General features: G+C 38.9%; 1 protein-coding gene across 1 annotated transcript in view; it reads right to left on the bottom strand.

The window, feature by feature from the left end:
- Positions 1–1,116: 1,116 nt before the first annotated feature.
- The window catches only part of KLF13 (KLF transcription factor 13), a 125,343-nt gene continuing 102,815 nt past the window's right edge, over positions 1,117–23,644 (bottom strand). Inside the window, exon 2 of the mRNA XM_075345681.1 lies at positions 1,117–15,025. Coding sequence (XP_075201796.1) covers positions 14,733–15,025 — 293 coding nt within the window. The 3' untranslated portion in view covers positions 1,117–14,732. The remainder of the gene's footprint in view (positions 15,026–23,644) is intronic.

The following is a 23,644-nucleotide window of genomic DNA, read 5'->3' as shown; positions in this document are numbered from 1 at the left end:
ATCCTAGCAATAAATATTAATTCATGTTCGCCAAATGGTCTTTCAGTTTATAGCCATCTCTCTCTCGAATACCCCCTACATATGAATGTGTGTGTTTTCAGTAGGAATAAATCTGTGCTTATCTCACACAGATCAAAAATATCTGGTAGTCGAAACCCAAGTGCCCAATATCTGTTGTCAGGGGAGAGTTGGGATGAATCTATACATATTATAGGAGTTTGGCTGATTTACATCCAATGTGTATGACTAGCTTCATAATCTAAGTGACTGAAGATGTATGACTCCTCAGTGCGCAGTGTGCTGGATTCTCCAGTGCCGGCTCCAGGAGCAGGCGGGCATGTGACCGCAAGTTTGTAATTTGCATACATGTGATCACATGCCAACTAGACATCCGTAGCCTCGCTCAATACAAGTGAACTTATCGAGGCCAGAGATGACTAGTTGGAATGTGGCCGGATGTATGCAAATCGCGTACTTACGGTCACACACCCGACTGCCCCAGGTGACGGGGAGTACTGACAGCGTTGAATGTTTTTGATCTCATGTTGAACCTTAGCAATGTCTGATAAGTAGCTTATATTTATTTTTGGGAAAGTTGTAGTAAAAGTCAGTCTATTAAAGGGTTCTCCTGTTTGGACAGACCCAACTCAAATACAATGATTGTGTAGGTCTGAGGGAGTTGCTGTGATTTTTTTTTAAATTTTCTTTAAATATACAGGACACTAATTATTAATGTGCGTCCTATTTATAGTAATGTCTCATCATGGGGATGACCAAATTTCTATAAATTCAATAGGATAAAATTGAAGTTTACATGCCCTATAAATTTTACCTCTTCACAAAAAAAGAAGTGTTTTGAATGCTCATGTGAATGAATCTAGTTATTTCCTAACACGGGTATACAGACACTTATAATATAAACAATATCATATGGCAATTATGTTATAAAATAAAAGTTAATGCCAAATAAACGTAAAAAAGGAAATTACAGAATGAACAAAAACAACAAGCCACTTTTTGTACGACTGTGCATAAAAAGTACTTTTATTAAATGGAGAAACCATAAAACTAAAAATGAAAATCTAAAATTATATAAAAATGAAATAGTATACATTGCATAAATCTTAATATGAAAGGACTCGTTATAACACAAAAAAAATGAAAATGTAAGTAATACATGCAAAAAAAAATTACAAATTATAACTATACAAATGACTCCTAACTTAGGATTGCTTTATTATTTTTACAAAAACATCTTAAACTGCAAAATTATAACTTTTATCACCCAAAAAGGCAGAAATTCAAGGATATATGCAAAAAATTCAAGTTTATATCAAAAGTATACAGGTATACTGTACAGTGCTGATGAGTATGTATAGAAGAGGGATTTGGCTTTATTGAATTTGTATATATTGGGGAGTTACATTTGTATAAAAAGGAGGGGATTTAACTAAATTTTCACATGTTTTATTAGACCTTGATTAGTAAAAAATTGAAGATTTTTTCTACATTGATTCCCCAGTAACAATGGGTCCCAAGTGTAAAAATAATTCATTTGGCTTTATTAATTTCTAGAATAATGCCCATATGTGTAAAGAAATTCATATTGTATGTAATGTAATAATTTTTTTTACTTATGTTGTCCAGAAATGAATGAATCCTATTTTAAGTGTGTTAGTTTGGTTCATTGTTACTGTTGTTCACGGTGATTTTGTCTTGTGGTAGCCACCATTTCATAGTCAACTGTAGCTGGGATGGAAAGAGTCACGTTACGGTCTACAAAGGATCAGACCGTCTACATACAAAGTCATATATAGTTATCCCTCATATATTTAAATCTAGTGCCTCTTTGGTCCCATCTCTCAGGTCAGTTCGACTTTATGGATATCATCCAGTGGAAGAATATTCCTGAAAATATTCAGTGAAGTAAAATATGTATCAAGTTATTGCGATCATTTAACCTTCGTGTCATCTAAGTTTAAAGTGAATCATGGCAGCCTGTGTGTACATTGCATAGAGAAAATAAAGGCAGTCATAAATAGGCAGTATCCTGTTGATGGATGCTTCAGATTGCCGATGGGAAATACCCGGTAGACCTAGGTTGCTCCCATATGTAACTGAACTGATTCCTATTACAATATATTGGGGTTTTACCTAACAACTCTGAAATGACCATGGCATCCTAACACTAAAACCAGTGGCCTTATACTTGACTTTAAAGCTTTTTCTTGCAATTTCTTTTTTTTTCTTAATACACTTAAAATCTGCTTGATTGTCCACAAATTTGTGCATTTTTTTACCTTTTTACCACTAGCTGTAAATATCACCATAAGCTTATTAGCCAAGGTTTTCAGGATTATAATTAAACCTTTTATTTACTTTTTTTTACATGTAGAATAATTAAATATATTTAAAAGGGTTGTCTCATCTTCTTATATGGGTAAAATTACAAAGTGCTTGTAAATATAAAATAAACATTGGCACTTTACCACTTATCAAACACCCTCTCATTAATTATATAGGTTACTGCTTGTATCCTAGGTAACTGGCCTCCTTTAGAGTCTATCAGTTGTGGCTCCTTTAGGCAAGGAGTGCAGCACTTACAAGCCCTATGCTATAGAACTTGCAAATGCTGCTCTGGAGCTGGCCAGATCGCTGAATCCAGCTAGCTTCAACATCTCTGTACTTCTCTGATGCAGCATCAGAGAGGCAACCGTTCAGATCAGCGGTTAAAGCTTTGGTGCAAACTGTCAGTACTTACGAGCCACCATCCCCTGGCAAGTAGGAAGTTGGGAGGAGGGCATCCGTTTGTTCCTGAAGACTAAAGACAGAACAAACTCTTAATGTAACCCTTAAAGCATTTTGATATGCATATTTACAATGCTATCAGGATTGCTGCTTTGCAGATATATTAATGAATTGCTTATTAAACATGGAATTACTCTCATTAGATGTACAAGACATAAGATCCCCATTCTCATTAGACTAATGTCATACACACATCCACCGATAGCAACAGGTTCGGCCCACACTCTAATGTTCATTGGGGTGCTGGCCAACTGATCGTTGAGGAAGATCTTGATCAGCCATGTCTGATTTCGGACTGCTGATCCCATTGTGTTACCATAGTTAAGCCGTTGGCAGAGATGTCTTTTGTCAGCTTTCTCAAACAGAACACAGGAGCGCTCCTGCATATGGGAGAGACGGCCATCGGCTGATTGATTGGCCAAAACATTGTTCGGCCAACAGCCATCTAATGTGCATAGCTGCCTTTAAGGTGAACCTGACATGTTGAGGTATTTTTCATCTGTAGTCTGACCTCATTCCCAAATTTGCAAATTGTGCAATATGTAATACACTCACGGGCATAGTTGTAGGAGGCGCAGAAGCAGAGGCTCCAACCAGTAATGTAGCCTAATGAATCCTTTCGGCTGAGTGTCACATAGGTAGACACCAATATTACATACGACACATGATGGCTTTGAAAACAGACATTTTATGCATTGGGCCTTCAAATGTCTGGTTATATCTTTGTAGGTTTATCCGCTCTATAACATACTGCCCACTTTTAGAACAGCATTATTAATGGGCAGCACGGTGGCTCAGTGGTTAGCACTTCAGTCTTGCAGCGCTGGGGTCCTGGGTTGAAATCCCCCCAAGAACATCTGAAAGGAGTTTGTATGTTATCCCCGTGTTTACATGGGTTTATTTCTTTTTATTATTATTATGGGTTTACTTTATTGGATTTCTAAGGGAAGTTCGAATTACCATGGCTTCCCTGAGAATTCATGAACACACTACAGATAGGATGGCCAGTTGATGGATAGCAGAGCATAATCAGGGAACATGATTAAGGCCTGGATCTAAATTGGATCGCTCAAACAGCTAATGAGAATTACTCAGCAATTCTATAATATAGTCTCAAAATATAGAAAAAGCAACCAGAATGGGGAAACCCCAAAACACTGTTATCAAAGTACCTCACAGGGATAAGGAATAGATATAGCAAACTGTGATTAAAACTTAACCTTTAATAAACCCTTAAAAACCAAGTGTAAACAAAGTGTAAACACTTGAGGTGATTAAAAAAACACACAAAATATGTAAAGCATACACAGCATTGATTTTCATATGGCATATAGTTGCTCTGTAAACACCTAAAGAAATGACAAACATACAAAGTACATGATCCAAGGATATATGACCACTGATAGGACCTTCTATTTTCATACCCAGTGGGGCTAAACATGTATAAATCAGGGCCTACAACAAAAAGGGGGGCATAAAGAGACCACACTCACAATGAAAATACAAAAATGGATTGATCTCACCCATATAAACATCAATGCTGTGTATGGTTTACATATTTTGTGTGGTATTTTAGTCACCTTGAGTGTTGTTTACACTTTGTTTACACTCGGTTTTTAAGAGTTTATTAAAGGTTACGTTTTAATCACAGTTTGCCATAATATAGTCTCCTAACTAGAAGTACATTCTGTGTACTCATTGTATGTGTGAAGAACAAGGAGTTTAATTCAAGTGATGATTCTTCAATTTATGATATTCTGCTAAATAGCCCATATATATTTGGTCCTTAAAGGGGCTGTCTGCCCTTATGATATTGATGATCTATCTTATGGCTCCATTCACTGTGTAGTGGCCGTTTATAAGAACTGCAGCTCAGCTCTTAATCAATTTAGTAGGAGCTAAGCTGAGCAATGGCCACTAAACAGTGAACAGAGCCACACTATTCTGCCACTGTTCACTGTCTACATCCAGCCAGAACTTAAAACAGCTGATCGGTGGGGATGCCAGGAGTCAGACCGTCACTGATTTGTTACTGAGTGATGACCTATCCCATGGATAGGAAATCAATATCATAAGGCTGGGCAACACTTTTAAGAAAGTTTACAGAACTGCTTCCAGAGATCTTATTATATTGCTATGGACAGCTGTTGGGCATTCAGCCTCAGTACTGAAGTTAGATCCACAGTTATACCGGTAGGGACTACAAAATCAACGGCAGAAGAAAGGGCTGGTATTGTGAAGCCTTCAATTACATTTTATAGAGACGAGGATTGATATTATTGTGCTTTTTAGAGAGTTCTTTAGGTCGCGTTTTTCCCCTAAAAATGAGACTATAACTTGGGGGAGTTACCATAATTAGGATTTCTGACCTTTCATGTCATGAGTAAAACTGATTTGTGTCTATAATTTAGTCTTTTTTTACTGTATTTAGTTTCTTCTATCTCAGAAGGATTATAGCAGATTTATAGTATGGAGTGAATCTATTCTGAAAAGAGGGCATCTATTAGATGCTATAATTAATACAAGGCAGACACAGTCCCTCAGTAAATATATATATATATATATAGATATATTATTTTGGTCCACGTGGACCCGAGTAGCGCTAACTGTATTATAGACAAATCTCAAATATGTATGAGAGTGTCCACTGGCTCTGCCAATCTCTTACAGTGGCATAACAATATGGAGTACAGAGATTTCACTCATCCCCAAGGCTCCTAGGCCTGGTAGGCCTACAAGGCCCCTTGCTACATAACAGAACAGTAGTACTTTAAGTGGGTGGTGTAGTCCCTGAAAAAAATGGATTTGTTAGTGATAAAACAAGTTCTAGAAATGTGTACAACATTGTGCTGAAAAACCCTATTTTTCAAGAGCTATGGAAACCAGAAGGAAGATGTGCTGAAGGTTTCTCAACATCTCCAAGTAAACACTATATACATGGTATAACCAAAGATATGAGACATTGTATTGATGTACTTGAATTATATTCAATGTATCATCACAAAACAATTAATAAACTGTAGATGTCTGTTGTGTTTAGACATGGTAATAAAGGGATATATTGACGACACTTTTTTCAATGAGTGTCATCTTCAGGTCTCTGTAGCCTGCACCCTCAATTCTACAACAGTAGTCAATCGGACTATCAATTTCTTTGTGGCAACAGATATGTTGTAAGTGAGACCAAAAATAGAGATTGAGTGAATGACTAGTTCCAAAAGGTGGATGCTCCATAATTTACAGTATGATTGGAGCATGTCGTATTTTTTATTTTTTTTACATGGGACATCAATGTTGTGTTCCTATCAGCCCCACGGGATTTTTTTCGTTACAGCCCCATCGCCCATCGTGAGTTTTTTTCAGATCACGCCACGGCAACTGTTGAAATCAGTCCGATTACTTTCTAGAGACCTGCCGATAAAATGTCTGTCTGCTTTAACTAACAGGTCCCTATCACCTATGCATGCCCTAACGGCATTTATGTAGAGGGGTGGTTTCTTTTGTAGATAACCCCTTGAAGATATCATTTCATTTCATCTATGAAGGATCTTTTTTTTCTTCTTGAGTAATATTGCACTTATGGATTTCTTAGAAAATATCACATTAGACTGTTTATCCTCAATAGGATGAATGCATGGATCAATCTATCGTCGTGGTATGATTACCATCAAGCTATATACACATCCTATATAAGTATTAATTTGTCATTATCCGATAGAAAAACAGGTAGATTTCTAAAAATTACCTATATATTTCACAAACATTTCTGATGACATTTAACATTACTGTGCCTACTGCAAACAATGCTTTATTTTTCTTACAGATTTATATAATGCAAAACTACAAGCCTTTCAAGACAGTCACTGACGACCTAAATAAGAGGAATGCCTTTTACTATATATATGTATCAACCCAAACTAGAACATGAACAAAAAAAGAAACCTAAAATGCTACACATGCGGCTTCAATGCAAAACTAAAATCCGAATATTGTTGATGCCTTAAAGTAAGTACTTACTAAAAAAAATTATTAATAATAATAATACACAAGTATACATATATTTTCCCTGCATGCAATATTCCCTGTCTGTTGGAATGTCATATAGCCACATACATTTTGCTACCACCATGGTTCATCGCTTTAGACAGACCTAACAGCTCCCTTTTAAAGAGACAAAACAAACGTAAACCGTTAACAGGAGAAATACTGCTGGAAAAAAAACAAACAAAATAGTAACTTAAAATAAATCACAAAGAAACAAAAATAGTCACAAAAAATCAACAGAAAGTAAAACCACAGCAACTTATCTTATAATAAAACAATCTGTATTATAAGGAAGGGTTAGTAAGATCGAGATTGCACAAAATGCCTGCTTTGATAAATATAAAAGGAACCTGAATGCCCAAATATAAAGTCTATGGAATGCTAGGTATCAATGCCCTAATATTGGTTAATTATTGTTTCTTTGTAAAATATCTCTTTAGAATTGCTTTATATACGTAAAATGGCCACTCTGCAGAACATTTCACTTTGAAAGGAAAAAAAAAAGGTTATACATACTTTACAACATATATTGACAGACTCGGCATGCAAATTATGTTGTCTTACTTGTAAAATATACATTTTTACCCTCTAAGGACCCTTTAAGAGCAGCATTTATTCAAATAAAGCGGCAATACTCAATGAATAAAGAAATCAAGGTAAACCTATAATCGGATTATTACCGCCAATGCCTATATCTATTTCCAGTGCTCAAAAGAGCAATTTTTGAAAAAATGCTGGTCCAAAAAAGCCCCAATCTTGGTGTCACAAGGGGATTTTTCACTTTTACATTACAAATTTTTCATGTTTTGTTTGTATTTAACAATATCTTCCCTGTGACATGAGGGATAGCACGTAGTTAAGTTCACATGATGTCTATTTGCTATCTTGTACATGCATAGAACAAATATGGTGAAATTTTATTAGACAAAACTCGTGGCTTTATTAATACAAACCATGTTGGGTGCACCCAAAAGATACATCTAGAAATAAGTTTAGATTTTTGTTTTCATTTTCTGACTAACTCATTTTTTGCTTTACAGTAAATAGGTAGAACAAATGTATTTTGAAGGCTAAGCCAGTTTTAAGAAGTAAAAAAAATGGACTGAGGTTAACCAGAAAAATTACACTGAGAAAAAGTGAAACACCATAAAGTACGTTTCACCTAGAAAGTTTAGATTTTTGTTTTCATTTTCTGATGAACTAATTTTTTGCTTTACAATAAATAGGAAGCACAACTGTATTTCGAGGGCTAAGCCAGTTTTAAGAAGTAAAAAAATGGACTGAGGTTTACCAGAAAAATTAAACTGAGAAAAAGTGAAACATCATAAAGTACAATGTTTCACTCTTGGTTTAGCCTCCAAATACATTATTTACCTGTAGCGTAAAATACTAATAATTTATCACAAAAACTAGATTCATCCAATCTAGTTCTAGATCCATGAATGACAATTTTATTTCCAGTGTTGCTACATTTCATTTCAAAGCCATATTGATACAGTTGATGTAAATTTTAACTTTTCCGGAAGTGTACCGCAAACGTAGGGCTTAAACACAATGTGTAAACCCAGTTTGTCCATCACTTTGCTAGCACAGTATGTTCAGATTGTAGTAAGTTACAGGAGACCAGCGAGACTGATAACTGTAATATATTGGTGCCCAATAAGATTTATAAAGGGAATGTTTACATTGAGCTTTCCCAGGAGTTTTTCCCGCTTACAAAAGCCTCTTCAAAAACTGCTTGTAAAATCCTGCTATTCATTTCTGTAAGTTCATATGTGGAGTATTTTGAGCAATTTGTATCATGAAGAGGTTTTAAAAAAATGCTTATTGGAAAAAAAAAATAATCTCACTTCTCGGAAGTAGATTCCTGATGGAATCTGTTCCAACTTGGAACGGTCTAATCAAAAAAGGCTGCAGGAAAAAAAAAACTGATCCAAAAGCTTCAGGAAAGGAAAAACTCCTAAAACTCCCCCCAAAAATAAAGATGTTCCCTGGAGTATTTTTCAGTTAAAAACCAACCGGATTTGTGTGTGAACATAGCCATAGAGAGCAGTTGGATTTTTGGATATCTAAAAGTTGATGGTCTCCTGTTATATTTGGGTGTGTATAAAACATTAGGCATGAATTAAATCGACCAAGAGCTTTGCCAAAATTTCTAACTGTAAATGATGTCAGGTATGTACAAGCATGGGGTTTCTTATTAATTCTGAAATATGGTACTGACAAAAAGGAAATTATTGCAAAATGTTTGAGATTACATTGAATGAGCATGTTCTAGTATTGTTACTATTATTGTCGTATTGTTAAAATAATACTAAGTGAGAAAATCTAAGGCAAATGTAGGTTAAGGTAGGTCTGGTATTCCAAACTCTTTTATTTTTTTTGTCTCAAGCATTGCAGATAATAAACCCCCATACCTGTATATAAAAAATATTCAATCAAGTAGAAGACGGGTAATTGTGTAAAATATCTCTTAATAACCAGTTAAGACTCTTCGAAAAATCTTTTGTTTTTTATTCTTTTTGTTGGTAATCCACTTTAAAAGGTTTATTTCCAGAATCAGACATTATCCCATATCCATATAGAGGATAACTTACTAAATTCTGGGGGAGGGTCTGATTCTGGGACCACCATAATCCGTAGAAGAGGGCTCTGCTGAGAAAGCCTAGTTCAGCGCTTAGCTATTTCTGGCAGTGTTGGGACAACTGAGCGCCTCCGGATCAATGATGGTCCAAGGGGACGGACCCGCAGGGATAACTGTAGACTTTGAAAATACACCTTTAAGAATATCCTTAATATTTGCTATAGTAAACGTCCATTTCTTTTCTGTGCGACTATCTGTATAGTCTTGGTGATGACGTAGTAGTATGTACAATAATGGTGAAACGAACATTTTATATACGATAATATGCGTTCCCTGCACCCAATGCACAAGTCACAAACAGATTACCAACAATAAGACATTAAGGCTCTAAGCATTTCACATGATCTATAGTTTTTTTTTTACTTTTTCTACCACATTATAAAACAAACATAAAGTAAGCTCATGATTTGTTAGACTACAGAGTGGTAAAATGCAACAGGGTAAGTGAAAACCAGAAAATTCAAAGTGTGGCTTCATAGATCCTGCTACAAAGCCATATTGCAGTTTACTGTTGTATAGATATGTATAGATTTATATAGATTTATATATATTTATATAGAAACACACAAACACACTCAAAAGCCCAAAGTGCAATACCTATTAGTAGTGAAGCTGAAGCAGTTAAATGCATATAAACCATTTGATACAGATGTGATCAGCCCTATACTAGTCTGTAAGACCCGAGGTACACGGCTCGTTCCGGACCGGAGTTGTGGGAGGTTAGGATCTAGTCATTCACATCCAACCATAAGATGTGATTGATAACCGGATGAATGTGATATTTTAGGCATCTACAGATGGGGCGTCCCACTGTGCAGTACCAGCTGCCACCTGATGCCATGAAAACATGTAGCCCGGGTCTAGTCCAAAATAATAATGCCAAACCTTGGATAAGGATGCACCCACCATAGGAGCACCAGCTTCCTAGACACGTTTGATCAAACTTGTGAGTAAGCAGCAATACCTTGTAAGATATTCTCATACCAATCAGCTTCTGTGCAGTTTTCTAAATGACTGGCATATACAGGAATCCAACTTAACACCCAATCCGACAACAGCAGGCGGCAGGGCATAAAATTCAGACTAACCTTATTGCCGTGTTCGTTGGATCGATAGGATTGGTCACTAAGGCCCTGCTCACACTTAGCATTTTTGCTGCATTTTTTCGTGCACCCAAAAAAAGTAAATTCCAAATAAATGAGATTTCTAAAATTTTTCACGTGGTGAAATGTATGCGGCGTTTTTCCTACCACCACTATGTATTTTTCATGTGTAAACAAAATGCTGCAAAAAAGCATTGTGTGAATTTATTCTTAGAGGGAACATGTGACTCACTGAGAACAGCATAAAGTAGTGGCAGCCACTCCGAGTTTGGCGTCATGTCTCTTAAGTGCTAATTTTAGTGATGGGCGAATATGGTAGTAACTATTCGTGCTCGGATAATGCTTACTAAAGAGCCTAGTACTATTCCAGTATTTGTCTCGGCAAGAGAAATGCTCGGGTTCCCCATTGACTTGCATTAGGTTCGTTATTTGTGACGAATACCGGAATAGCATTTTGGGATTCGTTACAAATAATCCAAACACGGATAGTTACTATTCACCCATCACTAACTAATTTCAAGTAGTTTTAAGTACAGTAGATTACTTCTTAAAGGGAATGTGTCACCAGATTTTGTTATGGAATCTGATGGCAACATGAGGTAGAGAAAGGGAGCCCGACTCAAGCGATGTGTTATTTACTGGGCTTCTTGGTGCAGGTTTGATAGAATCCTTGCTTGTTTGATGTAGATCTAGCAGTGATCAGAATACTGAGCCCTGTTTAGCCCCACTCACACTGCTGACTGACAACTTCCTGAACACACTCTTAGTTGTCAGCAACCTGCCAATCAGTGGTAGGGGTGTGGTTACACAGATTAGCCTGACTGGTCTGTTTGTGACATGTATTCAGGCAAAGATAATCTCCTGCTGATAAAACACCGATTGTATTGGAACCACAGCACACAGCCTAATAAGTGACAAGGCCATGGAATAAGGCTCTCTGTCTCTACACTATACTTCTCTAAAGTTAAATAGCAAAAACCTGCTGACAGATTTCCCTTTAATCCTTGCAGTGCATGACCAGATAAAATTAATTCTTAAGCTACCACTCAAGCGACAGTACATGGATAAGTGTGACTCTTCTCTGTCAGTGTGCTGCAAGTATTAAAGAGAGTAGGTGCTCTAAAAATACTTAATGGAAGTCTGTCAGCACAAAATGACTGTTCAAAGCAAGCACAGGTGCCCAGTGCTCCCCTGGGTGGTTGAAGAGTTCAGTGAACCTTCCCATTTGTGTCTTTTCCATCTATATCAACCCTTCTATGGCTCCTGTAAAGTCAGAACTGTCAATGAAGGAAAAGGGAGGTGGAGATAGTTGGAAAAGTAGGTGGGAAGGTGCCCTGAAGTGTTTGGCCAGTCTGCAGGCGTGATCATCTGTGCTTGGCTTGTACAGTCATTGTGTGCTGACAACAGTAATACATAAGTGACAGGTCACTGAAATCAGACAGATTGCCTGTCACTCCTTTATGCTGCTCTAATTAGGGAGTCCATTTAAAAACAAAATTCTGTCACATTTTAATTTTGATGTGATCTAGTAGAATTGACTATTCTTGCCAATTTCAGTGTTGCCAGAGCAACAATTACTCATTAATCATTGTAAAATTAAAAGTTCTGAACTTTCCAAAAGAATTTTTCTATTCTTTCCCATTTTCAAGATTTTTGCTTGCAGTTAGTGACAGAAATCACCATTTACATGAAGAGGCTGAAAACCTGTCTTGTCTGAGCTATTCACTGCAGTCCAGGCAATCCTGTGTAAAGCCCCCCCAATACACATTAGACCAGTGTCAGCTTTAAGCCGCCGATATTGACGGGTATAGGCCAACACTCTAATAAGCATGGGGGGGCTGGACAACTGCCGGTGGAGATCTCGATTGGACATGTCCCATTTTGGACTGCTGATTGTATTGCTTCCCTGGAGATAACCCACTGGCAGAGTTGTCCAACAGCGGCTATCTCATAGAGAACACACGAGCTTGGCTGAGAAAGTGCTCCTGTGTATTGAAGATCCAACTGAGCATCGTTGGGCTGACCGCTATTTAATGTGTATGGGGTGCTGGATGATCTTGATCGGGTATGTCTGATTTTGGACTGCTGATTGTATTTATTCCATGGCAAAGTTGTCTGGCAGTGGCTATCTCATAGAGAACACAGGAGCTTGGCTGAACGAACGCTCCTATGCATGGAAAAGCCAGGCAAGCATCGTTGGGCTGACCGCCATCTAATGTGTATGGGGGCGCTGGACGATCTCAATCGGGCATGTTTGATTTTGGGCTGCTGATTGTATTGCTTCCCTGGCAGCGGCCATAGAGAACACATGAGTTTGACTGAACGAGTACTCCCAAGGATGGAAGAGACAGCCGAGTATGGTGAGGCTGAACGCCATCTTATGTGTACGGCAACTTTAAGCCAAGCATAACAATGGCACAAGTCTTTCCAGTAAAAGACTTTAGGTTTGTAGTTATTACCCTGTAACAAGCGGCAGCTATGTGAAAGTAGGCCGCGATGGACGTTATTGTTCTACATGCAAGCAATGAAGTTTACATTTACTGGCAGCAAGCAGATATCTTAAAATGGTGATCTGTTGAAGCACAAAAGTGAATTAGAAAGTTGAAAAATGTATTAATAAAACTTGACTATGCTTTATTCATATAATATTGGGCAACTTTTTTTATTTTTAGACACAAATACAATGGAACCTCTCCGAAAGACCACCTAGACCAAATTTTTAGTTTCATTAATTAAAGCATACAGACCATCTTCTTTGATGAGGCCAGGGCTCTAGAAGACCATTTTCAGATGCAATAAATGGTGGTTGTCTCCGAAAGGTTTCACTGCATTTATAACCATATGAAAAAAAAGTTTTAAAAACATAGTGGTGCATGATCGGGATGATCATATGCAGATCCACTGGTGGGGTGCTGATGGCCAGCAACCACGGAAGCATTCCCACTGGCAGTGCTGCTTTCTCAGGCACTTATCACTAGTGACTTGGTAAGAGGCTCTATTTCTTTATGACTTAGTGAAAAGAAAAAAAGTGCTTGGAATCTATAGAAGAAACTGTAAAACATAATGCTCGTGTCGAGATTACAGTACAGCCCTTGAGCATTAAGATTCAGTCTTTGTAGAAAAAATTCAACTGAGACCAATAACTATACACTGAACAAAATCCTCCACACAGGGGACATACATGGGTGTAACGTGTGGACATGGCTAGGAGGAACATACACATCGGAGTCAGAAAACGGTGATCTAAGACAAAACCAGAATTACCACCACACAAAATGGGCACGGTATCCTACCACTGGCACTTCCCATTTGTGCACATATACAAAATGAAAATCTAAGTGCAAAAAAAAAAAGTAGGACCTCACATAGTATAAGGCTGTAGTAAAGGTGTGACTTCATTGTACTCTTAAAACCGATGGACAATCCCTGAGAGGGGGCAATATTGAAGAAGAGAGTCAACATTGTAGAACTGCAAGCTGTGGACCAACACTCTTGTGCAAGTTTTCGGAGTCCTGAGGTGAAGAAAATCATTTCATATACCATTCTTTGTCCTTATGGAAGAATATATTCATCTTTTGATGAATTTCAGACAAACATGAGATATAGCAGGTAGGAATGTGGGTTGTAAGAAATGGGCTTTGGAGATATTCCAAGTAGAAAATGAAAAAAAAAAAAAAAATGGAGTTCAGGACTGGTAAAGAGACTCATAGTGGTGGACACAGAGAAGGATGAGAGTATAGGTTCATAGAGGTAAGATTATAGTATAGAAAATTTATGGAAATCTGGAGGTAGACAACTGAGGAAGTACTGAATTCTGAAGATCCAGGACAGAGAAACCTGTATAATTCTGGAGATCCAAAACAGATTTGTTAAGAGAATTTTGGAAATCCAAGAGAAAGGCAGCCAAGAATGTTTGGAAAGGTAAGAGTAAGGAAATCTGGAAGTTTATCCTTAGACTGGTAACTGGGATTTGTTCTAGTCATCTCAATTAAGCCATCTTCAAACCACTTATAAATGGACAAACAAAAAATAATAATACAAAAAAAAAAGTAAAATGTTGGTAAGAAAAAGTTCATTTCCCAAAGTGTCCTACATTAGCAGAAGCAAAGTGCTAATGTCCAGTGCAAGTAGTTTTAAGGGGAGCTTGCTGGGCTTATAGCAGGGCTGGATGCATCGGAACGGCTGTAGTCGCTGACAGAGCCATTTCTGGAGCTGATACCACCTCGCCCCTTAAGCATGCTGGGCTGGAAGTTGGCGTGGCGCCGGGCATGCTTAGTCAGGTGGTCACTTCGCATGAAGCGCTTTTCACAGATAGGACAGCCAAACTTCTTCTCTCCAGTATGAGTGCGGTAGTGTCTGGCGAGTTCATCGGACCTGGCAAATTTCTTGTTGCACTCTTCCCAGCTGCACTCAAAGGGCCTTTCACCTGAGGAAACAAGTAGTAAGGAGGTCATTACTATACAAAAACACTATCAGGCTCATTCTATATAATGACATGCAAAATTGCACATTACACATTCAACTGAATTCACAAAATTCTGATCAGTCATCATCAATCAACCAACCAAGATTTAAGTATCAGACATGATGGGCACATCGGCACAGGCTGCAAACTACCCTCTCATAAAGGGTTCATGATGTTCAGAGCCTAGCATACAAGTAGTCCACTTCAGAATGCAAAGAATGGGATAAAAAGGAAAACTACTATCCTTAGGGATGGCCTATCACTTCCCGAGCCTCTACTTTCTGCTGCACAGAACATTCCATTAAAGGGACATGTGACTGCTGCAGTCAATCACTGGCTTCAGCGGTGACCCAACAGCCAGTGCTTAGCTGCTGCAGTGATCACATGTTCCTGTGATGAAATTTCATTGCTGCAGCAGGAAGCATAGACTGGCGGGGCACTAGGCAACACTGGAACGAGAGTGGCAGGGGATCAGTAAAGTAAAAAAAAAAAGAGAAAAGGGACAAGCACCCATAGGGTGACACTGTGTGGTAGAATAAGGGTGGGGTGAGATGTTGCTCACCTGATGGAGCTGTGAATATCACAACTCCAATAAAATCCTGTGCAATCCGCCAACAGGTAGAAGGATCCCTTCTTCTACACACTTGTGAATAAAGATTAGAGAATAGGCGTTTGAGGATGACTGAGCTGCTATAAAGGATGAAAGATTCCACACTCCCGGTAGATTTGCATTTCTAGCTCCAACCAACCCCAAGACCCAAATTGATAAAGAAGTTCTCTTCTCCTAAGGATAGGTGATATCTTCCAAACTCGAGAATAGTTTGGAATAGACAGGCTCACTCTACTCACAGTAATATACAATTGTGGATAATGTTATGTAGTAAAATTGTGCCATAGTGATTAGCATGCCGTGAACATTTCGGAGCACTTTACTGTCATCATTTATTATAGCCATAGACTAAATAAAACATGATTTACCGTATTTTTAACTTTGGAGCTCATGCCATGCCACAAGTGTACACGAACACACCTTAAGCAAACAACTTCATCTGCTGACTGTACATTTTGCCCTTTCTAATGACCATGAATACATCTCTTGGTAACACCTAAGCAAACACATTATGTAGTCTTGGGTAACTCCTATCCGGTTCTGTTCAGTTAGATTTGTAAACATAGGTGAGATGCCAGGAAAGTAGATAATTAGGTGGCATTTCAGAAATATGTCAGATCCTCTGCATTCACAGCACCCGTGTGATTTCCTATAATGGTGCAGATAGCACTGACTGACTTTAAAAAAGGATGTGGTTTCAGTTTACTATCAAAGTTGTTTCTATGTTTCCCCATATCACTAACTGTAATTGCTACAATTGAAAGAGAAATAAAAAGTAGAGATGCCACTCAAATGCAATAGGCTTAACCCCTTCACCCCCTGGTGATTTTTGTTTTTATTGTTTTTTCCTCCCCTTCTTCCAAAAGCCATACATTTTTTACTTTTCCGTCTATATAGCCAAATGAGAGCTTGTTATTTTGTGGGATGAGTTGTACTTTTGAATGACACCATTCATTCTGTCCCCTATTGTACTGGAAAAACGGAAAAAAAAATCTAAGTGTGGTGAAATTGCAAAAACAAGTGCAATTCTATGATTGTTTTTTTCTTTTTTTTTTTTATTTACCATGTTTACTCTATGGTAAAACTGACCTGGCATTATTATTCCCCAGATCAGCATGAGTTCGTACATACCAAGTATGTATAGATTATTTTCTTTTTAAGTGGTGAATAAAAAAATCATAAATTTGTAAAATAAATGAGGAAAAAGGTGGGTGATTTGAACTTGTGTTTTTTTTTTTAGTTTTTCATATTTTTAAAAACTTTTTTTTTTACATTATGATTTTTACTTGTCTCCTTAGGGGACATGAAGGTCACACTGTCCAATTGCTTCCGCTGTTCAGAACAATGTTCCCTGCCGACACGTGTTAATTTCCATTGTCAAAGATTGACCAAGGGATTTAACTAGTTAACAGGCATGGGTGGATCATAGATCCACCCGCGACTATTAGGTGCACATTGGCTGATCAGATCAGTCGACATGTGGGGAGAAACATAGAATTATAGAATGGTAGAGTTGGAAGAGACCTCAAGTGCCATTGGCTCGACCAGTAGTTTTCACGGAGCCCTTGGATAATTGGACAAACCTTTTAGAGTCTAGCATCTACAAAGGCCAGGCAGCTGACAGGGGCGGGAATAGATAGCAAAGCCCCAACCACATATTAGTTATTGGGCAGCTGCTGCCAATCACAAAGCAGTCCATTTCTTTAATTAACTTTACTTGCCTGTATTTCAAAAACTATATATCCAATCTGACAACTAAAGGTATGTATAGAATCAGTCTGATAGCGCCAATATAGCATTCACTTTAGTTTATATAGGAAAATCCTGGTGATTGGTTCACTTTAAGTTGGGGTTAGGGCTAAATTTCAGTTGGCTAAATATTTGCTTCAATAAATAAAATCATTACCCATGACAACCAATCAGATTCCAGCTCTTACAATTCAGAGGCCATTTGGAATCTAAGACCTGCAACCTAACTGGTCGCTCTGGATAACTCCTCCACTTGGGCTCCTGACTACGCAGGAGAATTTTAAAGCCAGACCAAAGTCATAGCTGCTCCAAAATCTTAAGAACAGTAAATGATTATATATTAATAGGGCAAGAGGCAGACAATGTTTAGGACATGATCCGAGACACAACTGTTGTATCCTTCAACTAAACTTCCATTTTTTTCTACTAAATCGAAATTGGTGGAACTCATAGACCATGTCAATTAGCGAGAATGCAGCTGTTTCTATCATCAATTCCAGTAGCCGTTTGGAGGCCATGAAATATACATTAAACAGAATTCATGACTATTCCATTATCCATGTGATATAATGATGCCATAACTGTGTCAAGAAGATTTATTTGCTGGACAAGCTCACAGTGGCAACGATACAGTGATATCATTTCTATCTGAAACTCTTTGGCAGAAGTAAAGGCTTGGCAACTTAATTAGTTCTCCTCCGGCCTTAGGCATCTTAGGAGACAATAGCTCCTTATTTGGGAGATTTGCTGCTGCAATTATGTATCAACTTGCTATGTCTATAGGGCTACAGTATAATCTGCAAATGCACAGCTGGTAAAGCAATATTACACCATTTTCATAAAAATCTAAGTGCACAACCCGCAGGCTTTTAGTTTGTATTTCGGAAAACTACAGAGAAATTGACAAATGTGTTAGTTTAGTGGTTGTACAGCTAAAAACGTAACAGCTAATAAGACACTGGTGATGTTCTATCCAAGGGCGACAATCAGAGATCCCAAAATTTTGAGGATTCAAAAGAAAGCATATCTATGAAGGCGGATCATTCTCATATTGGAAGACTTTGCCAGGCCGATGGGTTTTCCGACTTGAGCTCACTGCTTTATATATTGATATATGCCAATGAAGCAGTGCGCTCAGGTTGGGCTGGTTCTTCTAATGAGAGACTGGTCCATGGATGTGTGAAACTGGACTAATAGGAAAATACCAATTTCGTTAATCAATTATCAAAAATGTTCTCCAGTTTTAGAAAACTTTTGACATGTCATAATGACAAGTTAGAAGTCTTGACCAGTGAGAGTTGAGTGTTGGAACAGATAGATACCACAAAGGGGCAAAAGTGTGCCACTTAGTGCTGTGCTCCTTTTGGTTCTGCCTGTCACCCCTCCGAGAAACATGGTAAGAGATGTGTGATGATGATTAGAGATGAGCGGACCTGGTGAAGTTCGGGTTTGCCGGGTTCAGTTGGACTTTAGATAAAGTTCAGGTCTGGACCCGGACTTGACGTGAACTTCTTTGGTCAGTTCGCCCTCATACAGCCCTCATACCGCCAGCCATAAACAGTGCACTTCTGGGGGTGGGAAGGCAGGTTTTTTCCTTTTTAATGTGGGACACACTACATCTGAAAACGTTTATTTAACCCCCAGTGTAAGCTATTCAGACACTGCAAAAGGCTTGCACTGGGCCAAGCACCGAGCGTACCCAAGCACAGCGATGCTTGATCAAGTGGTTAGATACGTAATGCACTTGAACTCCGACACTAGCCGGCGCCCGGCTACATGATTGCAGCCAGATATATTATTCTCTGAAATGCTCTGACATTTCAGAAACTATATACTTTAAAGATCTCAGACCAGACTCGTCCAGCTTCATCACCGGACAGCTCTCCTAGGTGATTGACAGGTCTCTCCCTATTATATAGCGGTCATGCAGCCAGGCTGTGATTCATGCTGCCTGCAGTTTGGGCATAATCAACCACTAGACAGGTTCCCTTTTAAATATGCTTCATATCCCAAGTCATGTGGCAAGGCCTTTAAAAGGGCCAATATTGACTTTTAGGATTGCTACTTTCAATAGGTGGCACAAGAGGTCAGGTCAACTTCCACCATGAAGAGGGTGCTAGTGTAAGCAATTCAGATTGACATAAAATGACACAATCATCTTCAGTTGTGACACACAATGCAGTACAACATGGTGAGAAGAGAATATCCAGCTTTGGAACCTATAGAGAGCTGCCGCAATTGGCTACAATGGTCCGTAAATCCAACTCAATTGTATTACTTATAAGTGTAGGAAGAATAAGCGCTGTCCCTATGTGACACCAAGTCAGCACATTTTTTAAATCAGTCCACATGTAACTTCAGAGTGTGCGGAATATGTCTGTATAGCCCTCGCCATTTCAAGTGGCTGGAAAGTGCACTTAATGAAGCCGTTATTGTGTATCAGGCACCGGGTGAGTCTTGGCAGACGTTCAGATGTGAGATAATATGAAATCATTCTCTGATGTAGGGAACTTTGTTACCAGCAATCTCTGAGGGAGCGGATTATCATGGAATTTGTATCCTAGACGTATCTCTATATAAAGAGTGAGTATCTAAGATTTAAGTTCTATTCTATATCTAAAATTTTACATAAATGCATCAATTTATTTTTCTAAAGGGCTTGATCAATTTACTTTTATTAAAGGGGTTGTTCAGTACCGGACAAGCCCTTCTCAATAGCACCTGCCTGCAGATAATTGTAATTCAATGCACACTCACCTCCCAGACATGTGGTAACATGACATTGATATTTCACATGACCGCTGCACTCAGTCAGTGGTCACTGATTGCTTGCAGAGGTCAATTGACATGACAAGAAGAGACAGCAGTCAGATTACAGGAGCAACACCAGTCCTTGATGTACTTTTTTGTTGTTGTTCTACAGGATGCTGGTATTGAGAATAGTTTGTCCAGTAGTGGACAACCTCTTTAAAAAGGTTGTGAGGTGTAATATAACAAATCTGCAGTCACTCTGTGACCTCACATCTCACACACTGTGTGCTATGAAGATTCTCCAGTGTCAGAGCTGAGAACAGCGGTCATGTGACATCAAGTCTGTGTTATGCATAATCCCGGCCAGAATGGGAACCGCCTTTTGAGCGAGGCCAGGTATATCTAGTCGGATTGTTGCCGGGATTATGCATAACGCATACTCGCGGCCATGTGACCGCCGTTCCTGGCTCTGACACCACAGACTCTCCACAGTGCACAGTGTGCGAGATGTGAGGAGTCACAAGTCTGCAGTCACCTAGAGGTACACACAGTAACTGCAAGCTTGTCATTTTAGACTAGATAACCTCTTTGAATGTTCAAACCAAGAATAAGCACTCGTGCATCATGGCGGGGCCAATCAATTAAATACACTCTTTTACCTGCCTCTTTTCCCGCAATCTCAACCCGCCCTTCTTTGTTTGCCTGTCCAGCTTCATAGGGCAAGAGAAGGGCGGAGGTAGTAGGAAGACAAGCAGGTGGGAAGGTGGATTTACATGATTGGCCCCGTCATGATTCACAGAGTTCTTGTACTTGGTTTGAACAGTCATTCTGTGTTGACAGAGGCCCTATAAGGTCGGAGCCAAGAATTTCTATTCGAAGCTCTGAAATATTTTTGCACCCTTCATGCAGCCAACATGTATAGAAGAAATGACTTCAGGGATCATTTAAAAGTATCCTGGTAATTTATTATTATATTTTAGGGCAGTGATACCCAAACTTTTCCCCTCATTACCGAATGCTATTTATAAGAAAGTAAAAAGTTTTGCTCCTGTAATCTGCTAGGAGCCGGTAGGGTCCTCAGCTGCCATGTTTTCCTCCATTGTGTCGATGCTGTTCCAGCGGTGTTGGCACTCGCATTACCAGGGCTCACATGAGGTTGTTATGTCGCATTACCAGGGCTCACATGAGGTTGTTACGTCGCATTACCAGGGCTCACATGAGGTTGTTACGTCGCATTACCAGGGCTCACATGAGGTTGTTACATCGCATTACCAGGGCTCACATGAGGTTGTTACGTCGCATTACCAGGGCTCACATGAGGTTGTTACGTCACATTACCAGGGCTTACATGAGGTTGTTACATCACGAGAGTCCAGCGCCCAGTCACCACCAATTTCTCTCCCCTTCTTCAGGCGTATGAGTAGTCATCAGGAAGTGAGCGACTAGCCGTAACTCTGACTTTCTGTGCATTATTTAAACGTCTGAAGATAGGGACAGTGATTGGGCACATGTGACATAAACTTCATGTGTCCCCTGAGAAAGCGACTGCTGTCACTGCTGGGACAGCTCCTGCACCGCTGGAACAACACCCGCATGGGAGGTGAGTATACACTTTTTTATTTTAACAAGTGCAAACATGGGGAATGAGAATGAGTTTTCTTAGTAGAGGACAACTCCTTTAGTAAAAAAAAAAATAAAAAAAAAAGCCTTGGAGAAATATTAAAAAAACACAAAATATAAAACATGATACGTCAGTGATGGCTAATTCTGAAATTAGTCAAAATGAGTGACCAATTACAAAATACAAGTAACAATTGTTCCTATATTTAGTTCTAGGTACACAACAAGTCTGGATATTGTTTGCTTAATCTTGTGGTGAATTATAAAAAAAAAATAACAGAAATAAAAAAATAATGTAGCTGCAATTAAGCTGTTGTCCAGTGATACATTGTGGATCTCAGGATTTTCACAGAATGCTGAAGGTTGTGGCCCAACAAGAGCAGTGCAGTAATGGAGCTGGCGCGTTTTAGGCTGTTAAGTGCCATGAAGCTCACATGAAGCATGTGGTCTTTTTATTGCCCTTTTTATGCTCATGGAGCAGTGATTGATGTTCCTCACACATTTGCTTCATTTATGGAATGCTTTATTGTGGAGCTAAGCATACATCATGTGCCTAGTTCAACGCCAATAATCTCAGGCTTAGTGTGAACTCTATTAATAAGTATATAAAATAAAAAAGTCATTGTCACAGGGACTCAAATCTCCTGGTGAAAAGTAAGTTTTCATTATTGGTTAGCCGCCTGCACACTACAGAACTTGTTCAGACAAGAGCCTGAGCCGCAGGGAAGAAACAACACAGGAGACCAAGTTACCAACTGAGCGAATACTGCACAGTCCACATATCGGTAACAACCTCGGCATGTGTCTATACACAACTCCTTCAGGTTTTAGAAACAGCACCCATGCATGAATAGTACGCCTAGGCCATACTTTTATACTTTTAAGCCTCAAAGGGGGTAGTTCTCGTATTCGTAAGTTGTTAAAGTGCTTGTCAAAATAAGCACCTTTGCAATTTACGTGTCATTTAATGGAGGAATTGTTCATTCTATAGTTTAAAAAGGACAATATATGGGTCCTTTTAAGTCCATTAACTCATCAAAATGCAAATGGACCCCTTACCTCTTGGACCCATATGTGGCTGCATAGGTTGCAAAAATGATATTTCTATCCTGCATTACTCAAAAGCCGTCATGTTCAGTAGACCCACCCAGCTTCAGGTGACACGGGTTGTCAATCATCATGACATCAGCAGAGACGCCCAGTCAACAGAGCAGAGAGGAAGAGAAGCAGCTGCTCTGTCAGAGTTTGCGGCAGAATCACCATCAAGAGCAGTCTGTGACCACTCTGAGCTGGCAAATACAAGGGGCTGCTATTAAGTTTTTGGCTTTGTGATTTTTTTTGTTTGTATGGTAACGAATGTTACATCACAAAAAGCCTTATATGTCTAATATACAGTATGTTTTCAAAATTCTGTGTTTGTTGCTTATGGCAACAGTGTTTTATGCACACGGGAAAACAAAATGGCGGCGTCTAATGCGATATTCACAGCAACTGAGAGCAGAGGACTGATAAAGTTCTTGTTTCTGCAAGGAAAGTCTGCAAAGATTATTCATGGTGATATGTCGTAGGCATTGGAGGATCAATGCCCTTCATATTCCACAGTTAAGAACTGGGTTGCCAAATTTAAAACGGGCCACTTCAGCACCAATGATGAGGAACGTCCTGGACGACCGAGAGTGGTTGTTGTTCCGGAGATCATCGATGCTGTGCACAACCTCATACTGGAGAATCGACAAATTTCAGCTAAAGCAATAGCAGACATCATGGGGATTTCCCGTGAACGTGTTTGTGTCATTATCCATGAACATTTGGACATGAGGAAGGTATCTGCAAAGTGGGTCCCCAAATGT

This window comes from Anomaloglossus baeobatrachus, chromosome 4 (assembly GCF_048569485.1).
Source record: "Anomaloglossus baeobatrachus isolate aAnoBae1 chromosome 4, aAnoBae1.hap1, whole genome shotgun sequence".
NCBI lineage: Eukaryota > Metazoa > Chordata > Amphibia > Anura > Aromobatidae > Anomaloglossus > Anomaloglossus baeobatrachus.
This window is presented reverse-complemented; position numbering and strand designations above follow the sequence as displayed.